The sequence below is a fragment of the Eurypyga helias genome, unplaced genomic scaffold, assembly GCF_000690775.1.
Source record: "Eurypyga helias isolate BGI_N326 unplaced genomic scaffold, ASM69077v1 Scaffold15832, whole genome shotgun sequence".
NCBI classification, from domain to species: Eukaryota; Metazoa; Chordata; class Aves; order Eurypygiformes; family Eurypygidae; genus Eurypyga; species Eurypyga helias.
In genome coordinates this window covers 1,685-16,586 of record NW_010235435.1, presented here as the reverse complement: position 1 = coordinate 16,586, position 14,902 = coordinate 1,685, and the positions used below count along the sequence as shown (strand labels likewise).

Genomic DNA, 14,902 nt, shown 5'->3' with positions numbered 1-14,902 from the left:
TGATCCAGGCCCCTCACAATCCAGGAGCCCACCCCCCATGGCCCCGCTCCCCCTAAACCCAGCAAAACCGGGCAAAAACATCCCCATTTTCACCGTATTTGCTAGATTTATGCTCCCCAGCACGTGCTCGGGCTGGAGGACATGGACCCTGTGGCACGGCTTTGGTAATAAAAAGTCAGAAACCCCCGGAGTGTTGTCTCAAGACAACACCAAAGGAAGGTTTTGACCTTAGCCTGGATTGCGTGAGGCGATGGAGGAAACCCACCAAAATTCAAGCAATCGCGGCAGACGTGGCAGTGGCACCCACATGCGGGAGCAGCTCCGGCTGTCCCCATGGATAGTGTTGGAGCAGAAACCAGTGGGAAACTGATTTTTGAGGCATGTTGTGAGGCTGGATGGTGCCAGGGCTGAGGACGACAGGGAGGTTGAGGCCTGTAATGGTGTAAAGGCGTTTAAAGGCTTCCGGGGTTTGATCAAGTGATCCTTACATCATTTTCAGAAGACGGCAGGATAAAGTCATCCTTTGCTTTGGGGCTCACTTGGGAATGAACAGTCTGGGTTCCCAAACCCACAGGATCTCCACTACGAAAAGAAATAAAACCCAGAAGCGGGTTTGCTGAGGATGCCAGTTATTTTAAGCAATCGTGTCCCGAGTTCAGTTACAGCTGTGATGTTTTGGCCTCATCCAAAACCTTTTTCTGTCCTTAACACAGTATTTTCAGTGAAGTATTTCAGCCTGGAGGCTGAAATCAGGAAGGAATTCTTCCCACAGAGGGTGGTGAGGCACTGGGACAGGTTGCCCAGAGAAGCTGTGGATGCCCCATCCCTGGGAGTGTCCAAGGCCAGGCTGGATGAGGCTTGGAGCAACCTGGGCTAGTGGAAGGTGTCCCTGCCCGTGGCAGGGGGGTTGGAACTGGATGATCTTTAAGGTCCCTTCCAACCCAAACAGTTCTAGGATTCTAAGTACAGTTGTCAGAGAAAACAAACCATCACCTGAAATAAGATGAATAGGAAACAGCTCTTCCCTTTATGAATCTGTGCCTCTCTAATATGGAACCACTTCTCCAGGCAAAGACAAAGTCTAGTGGCACTGTACTTTTTCTGGACACCGCTGTGTCATTTCCTAGAACATTAAAAATAAGCCCTTTCTGAGCATCGCCCCTGTACTCGCACAGGAAACTTAAACCCTCCTTTCATCTCGCTCAGGATGTCGCCCCTGTGCATTTCTATCGCTTCCTAAGCGCTGGCACATCACAGCTAAGTATGTTGTGGCAATGAGTTCCACAGGTTACACGTTGTGTACAAGTTTTAATTAAATAATTTAAGACATTTGTTTACAGGCAGCAGTATTGTTGCTCACTGTACATTGCATTTATTAGACATCAACAAGGAAAAACAGAACATTTGGCACAAGAATGCCAATTTTTTATTATTATTATTATTTTTGGACACATGAACACAAAATATCCCTGCAGGCTAAAAAAAAATAAACCCAAAATACATTGCAAGTTGTACACGACCAGCATCTTACCGCAACATGGGGCTGCTAACCCACCCATAACAGTTTCCAAAGAGTACCTCGTATTGCTATCGACATACACCCAGTCCAAATTTAATAAAATACAATTTTAAACATTACAAGTCTAACAATATAGAAACAAAAATTACGTCGTAAGTCCAAAGTGAACAAATGCCAACATTGTACACTGAAGTTTTCAGCCTCTAGACATAGAAATATGAAAATGTCAATAGCAAGGAATAAGAAAATCTGTAAGTGATATCACAAGATCTTTCCTCGGATGCACAAGGAAAAAACCTTGCAGTTCAAGCAGTATTGATACAATGCCCTCCAAACCCTGCTCTCTTAAAATGAAAGCAGAGTTACTCCCTTGCTATTGAGCAAGAAAAATCCTACAGCACATCCACAAAGGTAAGTTTGGGGATGGGGAGGGGGTGGGTTTTGTTAAACGCTGGGTCTGAACAAAGGTGCCCCTCGCCGGAGAGCAAAGCTGCCGGCAGAGGTTAAATAATCCCGGGCGTGCTGCGCAAAGCGCGTCTGCCTGGACATCGCCACCTCCAGCGCCCTTCGGATGCGGCTGCAGGCGCTACGCGCCGAGCTGTGGTACTGAGGACGAGGAATAAGCCAGGCTGCTCAGACGATGGAGACAGGCTAACTAGCGATTGCCAGAGCTTGTTCAGAATTCAGCTGTTCACAAAGCAAGCAGAAATGGTTCGAAAATGGGATTTCTGCCCCCCCTACCCCCTTTTTTTTTTTAAATGTCAACCACCCCCTTCCCCAACTCTTTAAACTTTGCTACATTTAAAATCTTTCACACCACAGAGCTAAACAGTGGCCAACAGGCTTTATTTATAAAAAAAACAAAACAAAACAAAACACCCTAAGAACTACATCTACAGAATGCACATCTTCCCATTGATTGACACATGCATCACGATTCAGTCAGGCCCAAGGGGTCAATCCAGATCGCCAAGCCCAACCTCCAGACTTGGACTCAGACCTGTGCAGGACAGCACTGCCGAAACCTGGATCTTCCCGCTGCCGCCACGCACCGGTCCTCCACTTCAGTGCTCTTCTCCCAACGCCACAGCGCTGCGCCCTCGGCGGCGCATCTCTGCGGCCGTGTTTTAACGCGAGATTGAGTTAGAGGTTCTCGCCCTGCGCCCCAGGGCCAGCCAAGGTCTAACAACCCACGTAGTCCGAGGTTAAATATCCAGTCACAGACAGAGGAGAGGCTCTCACTTCACTCAATCTGAACCAGGAGCGCTTGGCACTGGACAACTAACTGGTGACAAAATTAGTATTTCTTACGCACCCTTGATCAAACCAGTCACGTTCTTGCCTAGTGCACAAACTCAAAATAGCGATCTTTGATCCTCTAACCTAAAAAGGGTGCTCAGTTTCTTTACAAGGTGCCAAAGTTCTCCATGTGTGTTGGGTCAGTCGGAGTTCATTCAAAAAAGGGCGTTTTTTCGTTATTCTCCCTGAACGAGTACTGAGAAAAGCAGCCATCTAGCTGAAGCAGCGGTCAGTCTCCCACCCACATGTCCTGATTTTATTACACAAGTGAGGTATTCTTTAAAAAAAAAAATTAAAAAAACCTAAAAAGAATCTTTCTCTTTTTCGATCTAAACCTGCCCACAGTACGTGCCGGCAGCAGGGTTCGCTTCAGTCAACAGAAACGGATTTAAACTTAATTTAATGAGACCTACTACTTGAAAGAAGGTTATCAAACTGTTTGAAGACTAAGTTCAGTGTACTCTGGTACAACTGAAAAAAACAGCATTTAGAAATGTAAACTTTAATTTATTTACAAGCTTAAAGACTGAAGGAAACAGCATTTCATATTGCTGAACTTTGGAGGGGGCTGGTTCCTAAGCTTTGGAACAGCAGACAACTTAGCAGCTATCCCCACCCAAGTATCAGAGACCACAGTGCAATCGTTGGACTTCTCAAGCTTCTGTTACCCAAGGAGTGGTGGTGGCTCTACTCAGTTTAGGAATAAGCTTTTAATCTGCGCTAACTCGGATTAACACAGAGAGGAACCCCGTCTTAACGTGCTATGTCCGTGGATTCCAAGAGTAAAGAAACCCCTCTTCTTTATTACACATTGCAGCTGAAAAAAAGCCAAGCAGATTAAAACAACCCCTAATTTCTAGGCTGGGACAGAATCAGAATACGAGACTTAGGTTGGTTAAACATGCTGTTGGATGCAGTTGTGTGCGCAACCCGGATTCCCAGGGCAAAACCAAAAGTTTCAAATGCTGGTACAAGTCCTTAGGTTGCCTGTCACACGACACATTTAGACTGTACAGATTGGCAAAGCCTTTCCTACACGTAATACCCAGTTTCCAAGCTTATAAAAAATGTTGTCGACAGGACACCAACAGTGAATATAAAACAGTTAAAAATAATCTTTAAAAAAAGCATGGAAGTGCATCTTTTCTACTTAGTTTCAGAAACTGCCAAATTGTGTGTTCAGAAAACGACACGAGAACGTTGGTTCAACTCATGCACAATCCTCAGCTAGAAAATTACACTGGCAGGGGGGCTTAAAAAACAAATATTTATTGCCAAAGTTAAACCTTCTATGAGAAAAAAGTTTTTAAAATCACTTAGATTTATCAAACCACGCAGCAGCATAAAGTGGGCACTTTTGTAAAAGTTTGCAAAATACCTAAAAGCTAATTTTTTTTTGTTTGTTTTTATCATTTTTAGAGGGGGGAAATGATGGTTCAGTACTTGTTACGATACCATGGCAGTATTATCTGTAACCATTATAATTAAAATCTACTGACAGGCATCACTATCTGGTTATATTACACATTCACAGAACAAGAACCACCTATCTGAACTCGCAGTATAGTGCAATTGCTTTGCAGCCCAAGTCTGCAGAGATTAAAAAGATAATCAGTAAAACTGACAGAAAACTGCAATACCTGTGAAAGTCATGTTCGTTAAAAGGCATTTACAGTAGTGAAGTCTAAAATCTCCATTAAAAAGAAAAATCTATGGCCCCACGCAATAGAACGATTACATTTAACCGGAGTAAAACATTTTGCCATACTACGCACACTCACTAAGCAGTGCGAGGAGACAGGGAACCAGTCGTTATGATAAACTAATGGGATGAGAAGATAACTGAAAAATGACAGCTAGCAAAATATTCAATAGAAACCCTTCGTGCCAAGTCCTTTAAAAATTTCAGGATGATCGGCCGTTTGCGCTTTGAGGTAAAAATTCAGTCCAATGCATCAGAAAAGACAGTCTATGAATTTCTATTACATAAAACAATGAAACAAATGGCTCAATTGAGTTGGTGCATCAGACATTGCTGTGAAGTACAGATTCAGTGCGACTGTTGAGAGCTGCTGGTAGTGGGCAGTCTGAAATCAGCTGGGCCCTAGCTATAGCAGGAGGCATTCAAAACATTTCAGGACTGCATGGGTTGTTGGGTTTGCCTCATCTTCCCAGATGCTCTCAAGCAAAATACATCGTATGCTGAGTATCGTGGTGGATCTGCACCGCCTTTGCCAGAGCCTGAGGATCGCGGCCATTGCTCTGTCCTGACACGTGGCTGCCTTCAGCACTGTAAGAACGCAGACACATACAGAACCGTGAACAATGGGGCCACGCAGTAGAGAATCCGGGTCCGTTATCCGGCTACCAGAACGACGAGGTACAGTTCCTTACCTGTCGTGATCCTTGTCCACAAGATGGTATCTGGCCCTAAACGCTACCAGCCTGGCATAGTACGCAGGAGCTGGAATAGAGACCGATCGCGTGCACCGGACGTACGTGTGACACAGCTGATATGTCAACAGCTGTAGTTCATCTGCAGTGAAACAGTTGTCATCCCACAAGACCTGGTAGTGGGAGGGCCGGCTGGTTCCCTGTGGAGAACAGACAAGCAGTCAGCTGGGGAGCATCCACCAAAACAGAGGTGGTACCCGAAGGCTGGGCCTTCTACGGGCGGATCGAAGAGAGCGTGCCGAACGGGCACTGAACTGATGCGACTGTAAGTCTGTCAAGCCATCAAGAGAAGCAACGTTACTCATCGGGACCACCCTAAGGGCTCCGTCCCATAACCTGGGCACAGCAGAGCGGAAACGTTACCTGAATTCCTGCATGGCTACAGAGGTAAAAGTCAAATTCAGAAGGATGCGTGATCGTGCTGTCCACAGTAGTGCCTGCTGGTACGTTGCCACTCTTACCCACCTATTGAGGAAAGTTTATTATTAGCCCATGTGCTGTTGGAAGTGACCCAAAATACCTCCTACGGTAGGCTCTACTTAAAGCTGTCTGAGAATTTACTGCTCAGAAAGGTGGAAAAATATTAAGGTCATTTACATAGGAGGAATGAAAATGTTCTCTGAGTTCCATTTTTAGAAACTTCTCCAAATCCAGCTGATGTGTCATCAGAGGAAGACAAGGTACTTGCCAGTACCATTACAATTGCAGCGTGGGATAAAGCCCACACAAGTAATTCAGGATCTGGAAATGCAGGTTTTCTCAACTAAGCTTATTTCATACCCTCGTTTGCACTCACACCCCAGAGATCTGTGTTTTTCAAGCAAATCTGAGATCGAGAACTTTCCTAAAGAATGTTCCTCAGTTGCTTGTAGGTTTGTGGCATAAGCAAATGCATCTAGAGAGGGAACAGGCAACAAACTGAACCACCAGTTCAGTTTATAGCCAGGAATCCCAGACTATAGCTCCAGATACACAGATAGAGGGATATGCCTGCTCCAAGAGGGGCTGGGAATAAGCTCTTCCACCTGACCAGCTGACCTACAGCAATAAGAAAAGGGGAGGAACTAGTTATTTTGGTAGAAGCATGTTACTGCGCAGACCTGCTACTGCTCCCACAGGTTAATTCAGTTTTAGTTGACAAGATGGATACCACCCCGCTCAACCAAACAATCTTACTTTCCTGTTGCCATCACATCCTTCTTATGTAGCCAACATTACTTGCCCTTTCAGTTTTGTCAGCACAGAACAGTCTGGTGTGATGCCGTTTCTGCACAACAATGTAGGTTATCCCCGGTCTATAATCTTCTTCCAAACTAATACAGGCCTTCCGGATCGCTATGAGTTCTGGCCAAGCTACCTACGAGTAGAAGGTTTCACTATTAGGTGCCAAATTCAGTGCACACAATACTATTTTCATTTTTTTCCACGTACAAATGTCCAGTTCATAAGAAACATCATCAGAGAGGGTAACTGCACATTGTGCTTGCCCAGGAAAACTCAACACAACTGTTAATTGTCCTCTGAACAAGTGCAATCCACATAAATACACTTTTTTTTTTCCCAAGGCTGATTCCTTTTCACAAGCAACAACAAATCATTGACCATACCTGCTTCATCTGTCCTTCCGATACCCCCCCTCTGTAGTAAATGATCCTTGTGGGCTTGAAACGAGTGGATTTGTAAAACTGGATCAATAGTTCTCGCACCATATTAGTCAGGTCCTGTATCACCTCCTGACTGTACAGCAGCTCCTGGGAGGTCTCCTGGCGGGAGGTCTGCACGCGCACGGTAGCGCAGTACCGGCTGGGATGGCCGTCCATGCTGCCCACCACAGCCGCTATGGAAGGCTTCTTTCCATCCCCGGCTGGAGGGTGAGTGACGTCTGCTCCCAGAAAGATCACCGGCTGCTGGAACACTGAGGGCCTGTTTAATATGACTGAGGTTATTAAACAGTAACAACACAAATAAGGGAGTTAAGAGGGGAAAAAAATACAGGCGAGGAATGTACATCCAAACCATTCAATGCACTAACATCCCACCTGGATCTTTATGGACAAAGTTCCCTGCGGCAAGCCCTTACCGTCCAGCGAGAAAGTGAAAAGGCAAGGACCAAAGGCAAAGAAGGTTACAAGCGTTTATCACAAGTCACTCCTCCTTGCTCCTTTTCTTTCAGTTTGGAAGGAAATGCAGTATATGCTTAAGGAGGTGCAAGAGGAAAAGGCAGACTGGGTGAACCCAAAGGCAGGATAAAGCGACACGGGGAGAAAAGGCCTTTGTGAGCTTGTTTTCACACGCACTGCTGGAGGGCTCTAACACTCGAGAATATCCTCGCCGCAGGGCTTACTAGGCAGATTCTGAATGCAGAAGCACCCTTCTCTCTCCACTTCAGGTATTTCTAAAGCACGCAATATTTTGAATGGCATCGTTTTAGCAAACTAAACAACCATTTTGCTTGACAGTCCCGACTTCAAGGAGAGCTTTAGATTTTATCTCACCTTTGATGAGGTACCAGCACATTGTTGATTCCTCCAAGCTTTGCATTTATCTTCAGACACAGGTTGGACAGCGTTTGTGGTGAGGTTTTGACCACATTCTTTACCTGAACACACTGAGTGGCCATTCCTAGAAGAGTGTCACCAACTCGCTTCACTTCAGCTGTGACAGAAAAGTAAGTTAGTGGCTGCAGTTACCTGAAAGTCAGTAGTTCCATCTGCTTCCCTTATTATTTTTTTGTCAAAGGTTATCATAATTCAGATTCTTACAAGTTCACCAACGGTTCAATTCGCTCTTTGGTAATCTAGCAGTACTCCGGTCAGGCCTGCCAAACCCATCCCCAAAACCACCTTAAGCAGAAGATACTGCCTGTTCTGTCTCCTTCCTGCCGCTGAAGCGCACGGTAAGATGCCCCCTTGCCGTACAACTAACGACCGCTTCAGAGCCTCTTCTCCATACCGTACACAGGTGTCTTTCCAGGCAGAATCACCACAATCAGTTGCAGACCGACATAAGTCAGTTTTAGGTGTTTAAACATGGGCTCCACGCTGTCTGCACCCTGGGCGTATTTGCAGAAACAGGGCTGGCCTTGGATCGGCATCCCTGCGTCCTTCGAGATCTTGCGCAGCTGGTCCGTGAAACTCCTGTAAATGAAATATAAATGGATTTGTCCCAGCTTTTGCACTGCGCTTCACTTTGCCATTAATATTCTCAATGAGATCTAAGCTATTTCGGCTACTTCACAGCACTTCCAGTTTGACACTACGGTAATTATTTTTAGCAGTTCTATCGCTATAAGAAACTCACTAATAGGATTCTAACCCTGTTTGAGGACATTTCACAAGCCTGTGTTTCCATGACTGTAGGAGTCTTGGGGAAACAGATACACATTTGAGTTGAACCTTCTGTGGTGGATTACCAAACCAATGCTGATGCCCTGGTAGATTTTTACTTATCCACCCAACCCATCTGAGCATTACTGCAGCCCCGATTTTTGTCAAACACTGTCAAGTGGTTCACACAACCTTGATCTTTAGAATCCTGTAGGGTAATTTAAAGGACAGCATGGAAAAAATGTGGCGTATGTTGCCTGGGAGGCAGTAAAGGGTAAGGAAAAAAAAAATAGTTCAGGTTTTAGAATGAATTACCTTAATCGGTTATTTATCAAAACAACAGAATCCAAGTGGAAACCAGTCTCCAGAGCAGGAAACAGCCTCAGTAGTAAGGGAGGTAATTGATGCTTTACCAGCTGGCCAATTATGTTATGAACCTTGTCAGTGTCTTCTCCCAAACTGTAAATATTTAAGACACTACAGAACTAGCATTTCCTCATTTTACTATCAGATGCATCAAAATCAACTTACATGGCATATCACCTTTCAGAAATGAGGAAAGGAAACTTCGAAATAAGGAGTCTGAATAAATAGGACAATACTTACTTTAGTAAGTCTTCCCTGCATTGCTTTTGAGGAGCAAAACAGGCAACAGCCCAAACTTTAATCTCAATGCCAGCATAGAACTGTTTCCCTCTCATGTCCCACACGCCTTGGTTTGGTGTGGCCACGGTCTTGTTCTAGGGGGAAAACAAAGGCAAATTAAGAGGGAAATGCTGCTTTGACTATAGCCGAACAGTGCTCATACAAAGGAAGCCTTATGGGAAGACATATGAAACACAACGAATTTAAATAACCTCGGGGCAAGGCATTTCACAAGGCACTGAAAACTCACCCTGCCTCCATACTGCAGCATCGGCGCTGGTAAAACTCTGCCTGTCAACTCTGTCATTTCGTTATGGACAACAATACCAAACTCCTTCAAATACGGATCAGGTCCACCAACCATACTGTTACTTTTCACCTGGCAACAAGAAAAGCATTTATGTAGCTACACCTAATGCTTCCAGGAGGCTCTGTCCTATTTGCCGTGACTAGACTCTCTATTTAAAAGCATTTGTTTTAAACAGGTCAGATTTTTTTAAACTTCTGCAATTCTTGGTCATTCTGCTCATCATTACATATGCTACAACGCTTCTGGAAGAACCACAAGAGGTGACGAATGCAGACTCCAGCTGGAAAAAAACACTTACTAGTCTGCTGATTTCTTCCTGTCGGTCCGGTGCAGATCTTGCGGTTGCTTTTATCATAGTCGACGTCTGATTGTCCGTTAGCTTCTTTATACATCTCTGGCCTGCCACTATGTTACACACCTGCACGGGGACAGCGAGAGGTGGCGCGACACCGTTTAACGGAGGACGTACCGCCACGCAAGAGGAAGTTAGAGTCTTACCTCAAGCGGTAAGTATGTGTGTTTCTGTTCCTGTCCCACTTGGAGACAGGGAAGGTGAGGGTATTTTAGCTGCAGACTGTACTTCTGCTTAAAATACTGAGCTACTGTACACTCCATAGCCTGCCCATTTTCCAGCTGCAGAGGAAACCTACAAAGGACATTTGTTCTGGTTAGGCTTCTCAATTTTTTTTTTTTTTTAAAGGAAAAAAAGGTATGGAAAAATCTATTCCAGACTAGAAATGCTGGAAACATTTAATTTCCTTAGCTACAGGATCTCCTATTTACGAGAAGATTTTATAGACTATACACTGAATTTTTCATAGCTATTTTAAAAATTATAGCCTTTGATAACTATATTTAGAAGTCAGGATACAGCTTCAATTTTCCTGTGCTGAAGGAAATAAAGCAGTGGTCTAAACCCACTCCACTAAGACTAAACACTCTTGTAAAGGCACACAGCTGCTTCACCTCCAGAATCAACTATTCTTGCATAAACAATATACCTGTTGTATCTAACAGGTTCAAGATTTTAGAAGTTGTCAGAAAGCGCTTGTGTACGTACGTCTGATGACTGGCTGGTCGCCGAGTAACATTGCACACTCGGTATTTTCTCTTCATCTGGCCACAGTGGGTAACCTCTACTTTCAGACCTGAAAACCCAACACCAAAGTCATCTAAACAAACTCGGGCATAGGAGTCACCTTTGAGAGAGATGAAGGCCAAAAGGAATAGGCCAGCTTCCCAAGCGCTTTGCCAATTTTCATTGCAACGTAATATGAGCAGGTTTCCAGTACTTTGTGGCAGCAGCTTTACAACAAGCCTTTACCTCTGATTTCTTTGGTAAACTTGACACGCTGGGAGTCCGTTAGAGGCTTGGTTTGTTCATTGATGTTCTGAATGTCCAACACCTCGCACATGAACTCAATGATAGGCTGGGCACGATAGAAAGCAGTTGCTGACACTAAGATTAAAAAAAGAAAAGAGGACATTTAATTTGGAAGCAGAGAGAACTCGGTCACATTTGTGAGACACGATTTCCTGCCTACCATCGATGTTGAGCATCATGTTCCACATGGCAGGCCTGACCGACTGGTGGAAACCAAACCAGACCTCCCTGCCACCTCCCAGGGGGTGGTAATAACCTTCAGGGGGGGAGAAAAAGGAGCGACCCACAGGAGTGTACCTGAAAAAAAAAAGAAAATTAGTATTTTGATGATTCTTTTCTGATACAGCTTTTTACATTCATGCTCATAGTGTTTAAAGTAACTTTCTACTGTACGTTAGAACTGTTAGAGCTAACAAGGCAAAAAAGCCTTCACTTCGTACAAAGCCTTCACCGACAGTGCAGTTGGAAAGACTATAGCAAATTCCAGTCAGAAACATGAGCAGCAGACACAAGGCCTGAGTTCAGATCACATTTCCCTATCCTAGTGCAATTTTGTAAGGCAGGTGTTGAATTACACAGCTGCCTCCCTCATCCATAGGAAGTGCAACAGCAGAATAGCAGCAAGTAATAACACAACGTTAAGACAGAGGGTTCAGCTGGTCAGGAGGGCAGCAGGAGTACCCACCTCATGGAGGGAAGGTGCCGTGTGATTACGTCAAGCGCCTGTACGGAATCTTCAGGAACTTCATTCAAGTGCCCTGCCAGAGCTTCCAGCAGCAGCTGAAGGCTGACGACTGACACCCACTGAATGGATACCTTAAACGTCTGGTCCTTCCCCTCTCCTGGAAGTGTCACCTCCATATCCACCTGAGAGAGTCAGAACAGAATTAAGCACAAGCTTTTGTTATGGACTGCAGGCTACCACAACACTAAGTAGCATGTTTTTCTCCTAGGTATCCTTTGAATCTGTATTTTTGATGATTAGTTTGTGTAATTCTCTTAAAATACTACAATTGGTTTCCTTAGGATTTCGAAAGCTTGTAACTTACTCATCTGAGAAACTGCACTGAGGTACCTTTAAGTGTCAATTTTAAGCAGTAATTAGTACAGTGACATCAAAGCTCTGGAGCACTGAGAGTCTCCTTTTTTTAAGTCAGACCATTAATAGCAAGATATCTTCTGAACCAGAAGGGAAGGCAAGAAAACCCTTTGGTCAAAACGATTCACCGGGAAACACAAATCTCGGGGTTCTAGCAGAGTACTTGAGGTTGTTCCCACATGCCATCAGCCCAAAAGGTAAATCTGAACTCATCCTATGTATTCCTTGTGGCACGGTACCAAACACCCAGAACCCTGGGGAGAAGAGTAGACGGGGGCTAAGTTTTGTATCAGGACTGGTTAATACAGATTGCAATCTCTTAGAGCCAAGGTGCTGGGAGCACGGCGCAGAACACGATGGGCCAGCACAGCTGATCTACTTGTTCTTATGGAACAGGAGGACCTACCTCAACAGTGCAGCCAAACCAAACCAGCTCTTCGTCATCTACAACTATCATTTATCATTTAGCAGCAGAGAAAAGGGAAGTTTCTACCAGAGTGGAGGGGGGAAAATAAACCTACTTGCAGCTGGAAGATCACAATAGATCACACTATCACTAACAAATTCTCCAACTGAAGGTCTGGGAATCAGAAACTCAGAGACGACAAACTTTAGTAAACCAGCAGGAAGTTTCCAGAGATCCCTGACTGGCATTGCCTGATTTCCAAGACTGTACTAACACCTGTGACAGTATTTCAGGTTTACGTCAATAAAAGAACTTTTCTAAGGACACTGTAACAGTTTTCCCACAAAAACTTAAAACTGCTTAGAGTAACACTTACTCTATCCCGGCCAATAGGTAATGGGTGTGCAGTATACATGTTCCTTTTCCCATCGTATCCAGGCTGCCGATCCCCAAATATCTGCATCTTGAAGTGTCTCACCATAGTATCCACCACCTCTCTGCAGAGGGATTTATCGAGTTAGGGCAAAGAACCGAAAATCCAGCAATGGTCTTGTACAGTTTAAAATTCCTTTTCCACACTGCCTTCTATGAGCAAGGTAGGAGAAACAATGCCCCAGCGCACGCTCAAGTCAACACCAGGATTTGTGTAAGTCACGTCCAGATTACGACACCTAGGTTTCAAGGTAGGGAGGCCTACACACAAGGCAGGTATCCGAACTGTCAGCAGAGATACTGTCAAAACAGACAGTGGAATCTGGAGCGCTGTTCAAACACAGAGGCGAAGACAAGAATCTACCTTGGGGTGAGCGAGGGCGCTCTGTGGATTGATTCCACTGAAAGCATCCACGTGTGGGCCCTAAAATGTTGGCGTCAAGCTGCAAGCTGAATTCCCTCCCCTCAGCTGGTAACACACTTCTGTGTAACAGGCTGGAACAATTACCATGGACATTGCAGATGGTAAAACAAAACCAGCTGCAGTTCAATGCTTAGTACGTTTCCTAGAGCCTTCCCTAATACAGGCCGATTGCAAAACTTCTGAAGAAAAAGCAGGATATATTCTGGTATAGTTCAGTGCAAAGCAACTGCTAGCCATGGTGCAAACATGCACTGACCTTTAGCAGATGCAGACATTCTAAGATGCACAGTTTTCTTAAATTGAGGCATATACACCTCTAAATTATTGGCTTTTATTAAACAACTCATACCTGTTTACTCTTCGGGGGCGTTTTTCAGGTTTGATATCTACATCATAGTGATAAACATCAATCTTAGGGATCTGAACCTGAAAATGATTGGCTAGGAGGCGGATGGGTTTCCCAACAGTTCCCAGGCCTGGGCGACGGGGTGGCTGGAAAAGGCTTGCCGGGGGCCCTAGGGAAGTCAAATAAATATGTATGAGATGTAATCGATCACTGGGTGCAGTATCCTTTCCGGCGTACTTTAGCTGACTTTCTGACGGGGCAGAAAGAAATCCTGGGCAGCTCTCTGAGGTTGCAAGCGGAGGTGATCCAAGTGGCTCTCGGCATCCAGCTGCTCAGAACTGCCAGGTGAAAAACCCTGTTCCCTAAAGCACATGTAGGTTAGCTCGTAATTAATTCTCAAAGTTTTTGTGACATTTATTCATGACTGTGGTTATGAACTTCACAGAGTCCAGAGATGGAATGCAACCATTTCCATATTATGTATTTTTATGTAACCTAAAGATAAATGCCTTCCTACCACCATTTCTAGAACCAGCCAACAGCCACACAAACCGCATTTTTTCATTGTTTTCACTACAGGCTTAAAGTTCAGATGTTAATGATTGTCACTCCTGGCATACTTAGGACATACATCCCCAATTTTTATCTGAAAATTGATACTATCTGGCAATGGGATATTTTTATTCTAAACTAAATTAAAAACATACTTCCATATTGGGTCTAAGCTAAAGCAGTTTTGCCACTTCCTTTACATCACGAACACATCGTTTTTGTTAATAGTGAAATATTTTTCCCCTAGAGCACAGTTTCAACCAATTTAAAATTCCAACATGAAGAAAGGACTGAGGAAGGAAAGGTTTAGGCTTTCTTCTAAAAAGAGTACGGGAGAAAGCATAGACAGGTACAGACTCCTGACACATGTGGTGAAGATAATTCATGTGGACAAAAGTTCCAGGAACAGTTCTAAGGAGGAAATGGTTAGAAGCTTGAAAAAGCACTCACACGCAAGCTAGTCACTAGTTAAGTCTTTAGTTAACTTCCTCAAAGTGTTAAGATCTGAGATACCATGTTAACAAGATTAAACCAACTTTTGCACCCTATCACAGCCTCAGTTGACACTGCACATAAAGAAAACAGAATTAGTCTGTTTTCATGGGTTTTGTCTACACATGCAAGTGCTTAGTGCGATCAAAGTTTCTTTCCTTTGTTGTAGAGTAGCAGAGGAGAGGGCAAAAATGTAATACAAGAATGCAATAAT

The 14,902-nt window shown here is 44.3% G+C and overlaps 1 protein-coding gene across 1 annotated transcript; it reads right to left on the bottom strand.

Annotated features, from left to right (window-relative positions):
• Positions 1–4,222: 4,222 nt before the first annotated feature.
• On the bottom strand, positions 4,223–13,832 carry AGO4 (argonaute RISC catalytic component 4). Its single transcript, XM_010146749.1, has 17 exons — positions 13,648–13,832; positions 12,819–12,939; positions 11,623–11,804; positions 11,098–11,234; positions 10,878–11,012; positions 10,614–10,701; positions 10,052–10,199; positions 9,852–9,971; positions 9,494–9,622; positions 9,205–9,338; positions 8,225–8,409; positions 7,768–7,927; positions 6,880–7,195; positions 6,495–6,629; positions 5,636–5,737; positions 5,213–5,412; positions 4,223–5,108 (listed from the first exon to the last, which is right to left on the bottom strand). The coding sequence occupies exons 2-17, from the start codon at positions 12,921–12,923 to the stop codon at positions 5,000–5,002; spliced, it is 2,385 nt and encodes a 794-aa protein (XP_010145051.1). The 5' UTR covers positions 12,924–12,939; positions 13,648–13,832; the 3' UTR covers positions 4,223–4,999.
• Between the last annotated feature and the right edge of the window lie 1,070 nt (positions 13,833–14,902).